We start from the raw sequence: 10,204 nt of genomic DNA on the forward strand, positions 1-10,204 counted from the left end.
TATTGCCTGAAACCGCGATATCTACAATCGTTATGTCCATAGTAACATATTTATTAAAAATTCACAATCACAGTACTTGCAGTGACTACAACATCATCTATTATATCTGCAGTAGTGATAAAACACAATACAACTGAAGACATAAATACAAACTGTAATTTAAATCTTTAATTAAGGCCCTAATTTTTTATTCTCCCAAGGACAACCAAAATCTTAAAAATGGATATGAGAATAATATGTTCATGATGCAGATGTGCTCCAAGTCTCACTCGAGACACTTGGGCCATTAAATGTACGTTCGTGATGCGAGAATGACCCACGCCTCACCCAAATCATCATTATTATTGAGTTATAAAGGTGTGAGTCCCTAGATGCACGTGTAACTCCGAACTACATCATAATTTCTGTTTGTGTGTTGTGGATAGATTTTTAAGCTTCATGATCCGAACCTCATTTTTGTTTTGATTTTGTGAGTATGATTATGCACGGCATTGATTGCATTGTTTCTATGACTATACTCAATGATATGTTTTTTGTAAATTATAAATTTTAATATTAAAAATTTATATTCTTTAATTAATTTAATAAAATAATAATTTAAATGTGTAATATATGAATGAAAAATAATATTAATAAATTTAAATATAACTTAAAATTTATAATTTAATATCTAAAATAAATATTTTTATCATTTTACATTTTTACAATAATTTTAAATAATTAAATTTAAAATTACTTTAAATTTTTTTAAAAACAATACCAAAATGTTCTTAATTATTTTATTCATAGATAAGTAGAAAAAAATGCCTACCCGAAAAGTTCCGCCAGAGATCTCGGTTGGACCAGCAAGCCAGCCCATTTAAGTAAAGAGAAATTTTGTTCGTTTTCAGGGAGTTTAGGGTTTTATCCCCGTAACCGATTGCCGCCAACCACCTTCTCGTTTTTTTCTGGAAGTGCCAAAGCCATATCGGCGGGATGTCTCAGTTGGAAGAGAAGCCAGAAGAAGCACCGAACGGTGCTGCAGCATTCGAAGACGACGAGGAAGATTTTTCGTGGTCATCCGATTCTGAAATTGGCGAGGCATTGGATTATTTGGATTCCAAAGGATGATGAGGAGTCCATCGATGGTTCTTTCGCGCTTACTTCGAGGCGACCTAACGCTCACGGCGGCCATCACTCACGGCCTAATTCCTCCGCTCTTCAACCTCTCTCTAACCGTAACCAGAAGTTCTCTAGTCATATTCAAGCTTTCCCTTTAGAGGTAAAAATGGATTATTATTGCTAAATTTAAGTTTATTGTTCCTTTTCTGCCTCGTTTCTTTTAGTTGTATTGGTGATTGAATTGGATGGTGTAGGAGTGGGAAGGGAGGTTAAATGTTGGAATGTCTAATTCAGTTACAACTGCAATTCGTGAAAGTGTTCGTGACATGGCCATCGGTAAAACAAAAACTACAGAGAAAGCTGATCGTGCTACTGTTGAGCAGGTGAAATACTCATAATTGATCACCCTGAATATTTAATGATACTTTTTAATCTTATTAATTACTAGTCATTTGGAAGATTGAGTCGCTCATGATGATGTTCTGCAGGCTATTGATCCAAGAACTCGTATGGTTCTGTTTAAAATGCTGAACCGAGGTGTATTTCATGATATAAATGGCTGCATCTCAACTGGAAAAGAAGTATGAAATGTGATGTTATTATTTGATGTTAATTTCTTATGCATCAGTTTGTAGTATCATAGTTTGATGAATTCATGTGATATTTAGTTTGTCTTTTGTACAGGCAAATGTATATCATGCAACAAAATCGGATGGTCAGGAGCTGGCAATCAAAGTGTATAAAACTTCTGTTTTGGTTTTCAAGTAAGTGGGTTTTTTATTAGATGATTGGACTCAAACATCTTCTGTTTAATTATTCCTAACTTTGTACAACTTTACTTTTCATTTGTAAATAGTTAGTAATGGTGAGATGAGGGCATGGGATTTAAGCATAATTTTTACATTCCATTTGATATTGTTTTTGGGTGAATGTTCTCAATTTCATTATACATATTGGCTTGTCTCTTGTTCCATATTTTGTGTAGCGAATTAATTTTGTAAGAACTGCTATACGATTTTATACCTTAACAATATTAAATTCCATGTTTTTGTGCCAATGTTTATATATGTCACCAATGTAATCAAATGGTTTCTAATAATAACTTCAGGGATCGTGATCGATATGTACAAGGTGATTACCGATTCAGATATGGTTATTGTAAGCACAATCCTAGAAAAATGGTGAAGACATGGGCTGAGAAAGAAATGAGGAATCTTATGAGGTAAAACAAAAAAAAATATTGTTTCTTAAAAGTTGACCTTTGCTTCTGTTAATAGAGGCACATCAATAATTATGTGTGCATCATTTTTGTTTGCATTCCATCAGTGGATATGTTTGTTTTGAGTTGCAGGCTTAAGGCTGCAGGGATTAGGTGTCCAAACCCCTTACTTTTGAGACTTCATGTGCTGGTCATGGAATTCATAGGTATGTGAAATCTTTATCATTATTACTTCACGTCTGTCTGATAATCAGGACATATGCAAGTGGTTTTACCGTTTTTGTTATGCTGTTTTTACATGGGTTTTTGGTGCTAAAACTGTGTTACAGGAAAAGCTGGTTGGGCTGCACCTCGTCTTAAAGACGCCTCGTTATCTTTGGACAAGTTACGGGAATGTTATGTTGAGGTGTGTCCTTATGTCAAGTGACAATAACATTATTCTGGGCTTCCCAAAATGTTTTAAGTTATATTACTTCATTTTTCTCTTTCTTTTCTCCACATGCTAAACTTGGCCCTCTTTTCCCTAGATGATAGTTGCAATGCGGACGTTATACCAGAAATGCAAACTGGTTCATGGAGATCTCAGTGAATATAACATACTTTATTTCGAGGTGATGACTAATATTTTCATTTCCTTGCTACCGATAATACAAGTTTCTTTCAGCCCTTCTTTTTTGTAGATTCTGAGCAAAAACATAGTCAAAGAGGAAAAAAAGAACTTTAAGTAATTCTAGGTTCATTTGAAAATTTTCCACTTTACAGGGGCATTTGTACATAATTGACGTATCTCAATCGGTTGATCTTGACCACCCACACGCCCTGGATTTCTTGCGTGAAGATTGTGTTCATGTTTCTGTATGTTTCCTTCATTATTTTGGTTCCTTCCTCCAGTCTCCCTTAAATAAGATTACTTGTTATGCTTTTCTTGTCATATAGTAAATATTTATTTGGATAAGAGGAATGCAACATTGTCTTTGACTGACTGGACAACTGCTAGAGCTGATCATACATTGTACCCATGCAGGATTTTTTTAGAAAACATGGTGTTGCTGTCATGACAATTCGAGAGTTATTTGACTTCATAGTGGATCCAACAATCACGGACGAGTCTGTGGATAGTTATTTGGAAGAGGTTTATCCTTTGTATTTGCTTCACACACTTTTCGTATAAATTCAAAACTAAATCTATATTCATGCTTCTATCTTAACATATATATCATTTCAGGTTCAACAGAAGATTTTAGCAAGAGGAGATATGTCTGTGGAGGATGAAATTGCAGATTCTGTTTTTGTTCAGGTTTGTTGAAATAAATCCTACTTTTCTCTGGGATGCATCTGAGTCCATCCTTTTCCCAACAAAGTGCAAAAGATTATGTCAGCCAACCTGCTTTGATTTATTACCAGTTTTCGTATATCTTTTGCTATGATTCTCTACCGTCACACATTGTCACTAAAGTCCCACAAGAGACCATGTAACCTATGCTTGGTCTAGAAAGTCTTTTCCTTTTACTTACAACCTATCTTGAGGATTTACCATCTGCTTTTGCAATAAAGTTTCAAGATTTTGCATCATACTTGCATTAAGATAGAATATCAGGTTTCATAAATTCGTTGTGAATATTAACTTCATGATTATTTGTTCCTTTTCCTCAGTCATATATTCCTAAGACACTAGATCATGTCAAGAATGTTGAGGAGGACGTAATACGGATAACAAGTGGCAAGGACACTGGAGACTTATATTACAAGACTATTACAGGACTAAAGGAGGCTCTCCCTAAAGGTCAATCTTCACTAGTGGAGCAGCAGCGGGATAATAACACGGGACCTGTAGAAGGGTCTATGACCAATTCATCTGGCCATCCTAATTCTCAGGAGAGTGAATCCGAAGCTGAGTTTGCATCTGATTCTGAAACAGGTGAGGATGAAGAGAACTCGAGTGACTTGGAAGAGAAGGGTCTGTTGAATGATGATTCGGCGCAGGTTGACAAAAAAGCTGCTAGAAAAGAGAATAAAAAGAAAGTCAAAGAGGAGAAAAGGGAGGCTCGAAAGACTAAAGTGCCGAAAGCCGTAAAGAAAAGAAAGAAGAAATTGGCCAAAGCCCACAAAACTAGGTAGACTTCATTGAAGGCTTCAACGGAAAAAAAAGAAGTAATTTTACACAAGGCCAACTATGGAAGTTTTTTACCATCTTATTTTCACAAGTAGTGTCGACTTTGTAAATTATTATGCGTTGGCGACGCATTAATGTATTTTTATGCAACAGGTAAGGAATCTTAGCAATTGGTCTTTTTTCCTACAATTTTTCAAACTTTAATTCATTACTTCATATATGTTTGTTTGTTTTTCACAAAAAAAAAAAGAATTTATTTAATATTTGTGTCCCAATAACTAACGTACTAAACAAATTTCTAAAACTTATATCGGAAATATATACATTACTTAATTAATTAGACCGGTTAGATGGCTGACTTGCAGGAGCATATGAAGCTAACAACATTGTTTATCATGCGCTTGAGAGAATTTCCATGCAAGTTAATTGCTACATTGTATTTTGTGTTTGAGATGCGTTTTAGGTCATTAAATGTAGGGTATACCATTGCTAATGTTTGAATAAGTTTTAATTTTTTTACTGAAGTTTCAAAAGTAATCAATTGATCCGTTATTGATTTGTAAGAAAAGGTCATTCCACTATAATCCCGTCAAATTAATGATGCGACAACATTAACAAAAAAATAATATTTGATTTTATCCCTAAACTATTATTGAAACATTAAATAAGTTTTTGAACAATGCTTTTATATCTAATTTACACTAAATTTGTTAAAATTTTTAGTTTTCTTTTAAACATTTCACCATCTTCCCTATATTTGAACCAGTTTCCTTACAAAGCGATAACCACTCCAAAACAAACCGTTGCCATAATTATTAACACTTTTCGTTCCCTAATTGTTAGCATCTGCAACCTTTTCAACAACTTTAGCGTATTAATCATAGACGTTGGACCATCTGTTTGCAGTTTGGGCTGCAACAGAAACTGGGGCTGAACTGGGTACTTCTATCCTGCTTCTGCATTGTTTCAGTTTCTAAAATAGGGGCTGTCACTGTACGAGGTTCCGTGCTAGTTTTGGGTTAATTGGTGGATGTCAGGTTATTGGGGTATGTAGCTTCTGCAACCTGTAACGGGTTTATGGTTGATGACAAATCTTCCTCAGGGGTAAGAAATTCATAGGTGTTTAAAAAGGATCTTAAAAGTCATCAAATACAAGACTCAAACAATGCAGCATGCAATAATTTAATGCTTAATCAGGGTTGCCAATAAATAGTATGCAATTGTAGGGTTGTCAAGGTTTTCAGCCTTTCTACATCCTAGCACCGACTGAAAATTTTAGCAAACCAGTGCACACTCCTGTAGGAGGATGCAAATGCATATAGGAGACATTTCATTTGTAACACCCCCAACCTGTATCCGACCTGGATCCGAGTCCAAGGTATCACATTGACTTTTCAAACATTTTTTTTACAAAATGACTAAAAGTTAATTTCATAATTCAAGAAAGTGAATACTTTTCTTTTATTTAAAATCAATTGGTTTTACAAAACATATTAGAGCTTATACAATTCAAATCTTTAGACTATATGCCAACAACATTATATGTAATAAAAATACACGCATTCAAATAATTTGTGATCTGATTTGTTGAAAGGAGGAGCTGACCTGGATCGCCTATCTTCACTCCTTTTTCTCTTGTCGGAACCTACGTGTGAAACATACACACGCTAAGTCTATGACCTAATGAGGCATAGCAAAACATATAATATGAACTTTAACTCCTAACAATGCATGCATAATCTATACTATCATGTCATACAAAAATCATATATTCTGTCATGCAACAACTATTCACCTGCACACATATCATCATTCACATTCTTATCCCTATCATATATTATTATAATTAATCCATTTTAACAAATGATATTGTACCTATTATTTCTGTACATCATATAACAAGCATATCATTTCGCAAAGAAATATACATAGCATCCTATAATTCTTATAACATGTTTCATAGCACAAAACATATAAATCATATATAATGTATTTGTTGTTATCTCTTTATTAGCCCATGTACACATGTGAAAACTAAAGATATGTGAATACATAGAGGTTGTGCACATATGCTGTCACCACAGCTCGTATAATTCCCACTAGGGGCACTTAGAATTTGTTCCGAAGGACCACTATCCATAGGTCCTGAAGAATCTAGGTAACCCTCGACTCTTGGCATGCCAACTATACCTATAGCTCTCATATCACATAACATGGGCATTTATGATAGTTCATATCACTTATATCGCATAGACATATTCACATATACATGTCACTTTTCATATGGTTTCATATTCATATGTCACTTAGCTTATAACACTTCTCATGTGTTCATATAACATGTATGTCATTGCCATCTCTTGTTCACATATGTTTCCCATATATCATATATATCACATATATCACGTAACACATATATCTCTTATACCCTTTCTCATATGTTAACAATGTCATATCATATGACTTATATCTTTTCATATAGTTTACGTTTTATTCCCTTATATTCACATAAAATCATTGAACTTAGTTCACTTTCTCATATGATCATACAGGCATATAATCTTATATGCATTTCTCTGCTTAAATCATATAACACTTATAACCTTCTCATAGGATTTTATAATTCTTCATTCGATAATTCCTATATCATAATTTCCTTTAAGTATATACAACTTTCCTATAAGGCTTATCCTATACTTTAGTATTATCATTTACGATCATGTCCCCTAATTTATATATTATTCGCATATGGTCTCATAATTCATTATTTTATGTTTTATATTTGCATAATTCATCGCTTATACACAACTTGTATTACCTTCTTATGTATCAAATTTATCTTATCATATTGCTTACCTCTTATGATCATATAATTACATGACTTATTTTATATTCTCCTATTATCCGAAAGATCAATGTTAGTTAGCTTCTCTCACTTTTCCTCTAATACAATAAGTCTATTATACTAATTTCCTCTAATACTTAACTCATATAATTTATGTCTTGTTATCATATCTTCATCTAAACATATATCTACCTGTTTATAATCACTTAGCTCATATTCTTTCCGTTGTTATCCTATAAGTCATTTACTATTTTATATGATTCATGATCTGATAACTTATTTTACATACTCATATAACCCTTTTCATACAGTTTCATAATCTAGTATCACATAACTTCACTTATATCATATTATCATGTTTTCACATATATCATGGATACTTAACATGTATCATATAAACACGTATTCTCATGACTAATATTCACATACTTAACCTATAAACATATGCATGTGTTCATATCCACAAAGAAATCATATTAATACAACAATTGCATTCAAGGACTTATACAATCTAATAGTGGAAATAGACTCATCACAAGTCTTATTTCCATAAAACGTCCTATATATAATAACTAGCACTCACCTGGCCTCACTAGTCAATACCAATTCCTTATCTCTTCTTGATGACTATTACTTGTCAATTTGTCCGGACGTTGCTCTCGATCGATATCTACACAATCATACATATAATATACATATCATCATTCCCAATACTATAATTTGATCCTTAATTTCTTAAGCTAGAATAAAGGTTTAATTCTCTTTTCTACTTGAAGTAGTATCGGTACCCCTTAGGGTATCGATACTTCCTAACTGTAGTATCGGTACCTTGCCTAGGTATCGATACCCATATTGCATTCTGTAATTTTTCGTTTCAAAGATGGTATCGATATCGTCCTTAAGGTATCAGTACCCTTGGTATCGATACTGTTCCTCAGGTATCGATACCTCAAGAATGACTTCCTTAATTTTACTCTTGAAGTATCGGTACCTGATGAATCGATATCGATACCCCTAGCCCAGATTTTCCTTTTTAAGCCCAAAAATTAACTCTTTTCAGCTTCAACACTTGATGTTTCATTCCCTTTCATACTCTTTGCTTACATACACATGCTTACACCCATTTTTGCTCATTTATCACATCTTTATCTTAAAAATTCTATCCTCTATATAGAAATCAAGAATCATGCCAAATTTTCAATATGTTCTACTTTCAATTCTAACACTTCATATTTCTTAATTAGGTTGATGACAAGTCAATTCCAGTTTCTAAATCCATTAACTCCTTTTATTTCATCAATTCACTTAAAAACTCATTTTTCTTAATCTCTCATAACTTGAAATTCTTTAAGTTTTAAGCCACTTAAAATTCCTTTAAGCTTTTTTATCACTCTAAGAATAAAAAAAAACCTTAAAATTAAAGAAACACTCAAGTTGAATCCAACTCACCTTTGAAATGAGCTCACGGTGAAGAGGAGGAAGAAGAATAAGCAAAGTTCCAGATTTCTCTTTTCATTTCTATCATTTTCCACGTGATTTTCCTTTATAAAGGAAAAATAAAAATCTTTCTTATCAAATGACCATTATACCCTTAGTACTTTCAAACTTTACTATTAAATCCTTCACAAACTATTTCCCAATTTAGTCCGTGAATTTTTCAATCTTTCGAAATTAGACCTCATAGTTTCAAAACTTCAATTTTAGTCACTAGCCCTTAATTTGGGATATTACATCATTCATTAGAGAATGTTCTTAATTTATGTTGATCATTTACATTGGAGAATCGATAATACCCCTATAATTAAGACCCCATTATGCTTTTAACAGATGTCATATGTGTATTTGATTCACAAGTTTTCATAGATTAATGCTCAGAAATAATGAAACAGGGGTGCAATCAAACCGAGTCAAGCACAAATGGTGTGAAGCTTTAGCTTGAACTTAAATTTGTTGTTAGAAACTAAACTCGAGCTCAATCAAATACACCATCATTCAAACTCAAGCTTCACTAGAAATAAAACTCAAAACTATTCAAGTTCCGCTCGATTACATGATTTATATACTCAATCTCAACCTCAAGCACCTGAGGGATGAGAAAGAAGCATAAGTTGAATCTCTACGTCCTCAAATCTCAATGCAATAAACTGAAACATTCCATGTCCAAAGATGAAGTAGAGAAAGAAAAAAACTCAAAAAACACGTAGTTCAACGAAAGGGTGACCTTAAGAAGAAGGAAAAATCATTTACTGGCATGGAATAGAAGCTGAAAGAGAGCAATGGAAGAGCATCAGTTTCTCATGGAGCCAGAACACCATTAAGTAACAATAGATCTCCCACGGTTCCCGGCAGTTCTAAAAGTTGTAGATATTAACAATTAGGGAAAGAAAGATGTTAACAACTATGTCTCGGGTTTGTTTGTGTGTGTTTTTTGTTTTGTCAGATAGGTGGTGGGATGTTCGAAAAACCTGAAAGTTACAAAGTTTTTGAGACAAATTATATATAAGATCATTGTTCAATGACATGCTTGATGTTTTAGTAGTAGTTTAAGAGTAAAACTAAATATTACTCTTACAATTGATAACATTGCCAAGTCATCAACTTATCATGGATAATGGTGGAGTGATCATTTTGTTACAAATCAATAACGTTAGTGACAAATTAGTTACTTTTAAAATTTCAGTGGTAAAAATGAAAATTTACTCAAATTTATAGTTTACCCCTAAATATATTTATTTTATTAAAAAGAAAGTTAATTATAACCTAGTTTATATAATTATATACGTATAACCTACTTAATCAATTATTGTAATTTATATCTTATTCATTAAATTTAATTAAACCTTTTTAATTAGATTATATTTTCAATTTTCTTGAATAGAGACGAAGCCAAAAATATTTTAAGGATCAAAGATAGATTATACCATTA

General features: G+C 32.8%; 1 protein-coding gene across 1 annotated transcript; it reads left to right on the forward strand.

Moving 5' to 3' along the window:
- The first annotated feature begins 904 nt into the window (after window positions 1-904).
- LOC120158824 (serine/threonine-protein kinase rio1-like) lies at window positions 905-4,514 on the forward strand. The gene is given in 13 exon segments (XM_039169567.1): window positions 905-1,101; window positions 1,103-1,261; window positions 1,356-1,484; window positions 1,590-1,682; window positions 1,786-1,865; window positions 2,210-2,323; window positions 2,453-2,526; window positions 2,650-2,726; window positions 2,848-2,931; window positions 3,083-3,175; window positions 3,345-3,452; window positions 3,546-3,617; window positions 3,974-4,514. Coding segments are annotated over 13 exon segments (1,674 nt in total). The 5' UTR covers window positions 905-975; the 3' UTR covers window positions 4,439-4,514.
- The last annotated feature ends 5,690 nt before the right edge of the window (window positions 4,515-10,204 follow it).

The sequence above is a fragment of the Hibiscus syriacus genome, unplaced genomic scaffold, assembly GCF_006381635.1.
Source record: "Hibiscus syriacus cultivar Baekdansim isolate YM2019G1 unplaced genomic scaffold, ASM638163v2 tig00111330_pilon, whole genome shotgun sequence".
Lineage (NCBI taxonomy): Eukaryota > Viridiplantae > Streptophyta > Magnoliopsida > Malvales > Malvaceae > Hibiscus > Hibiscus syriacus.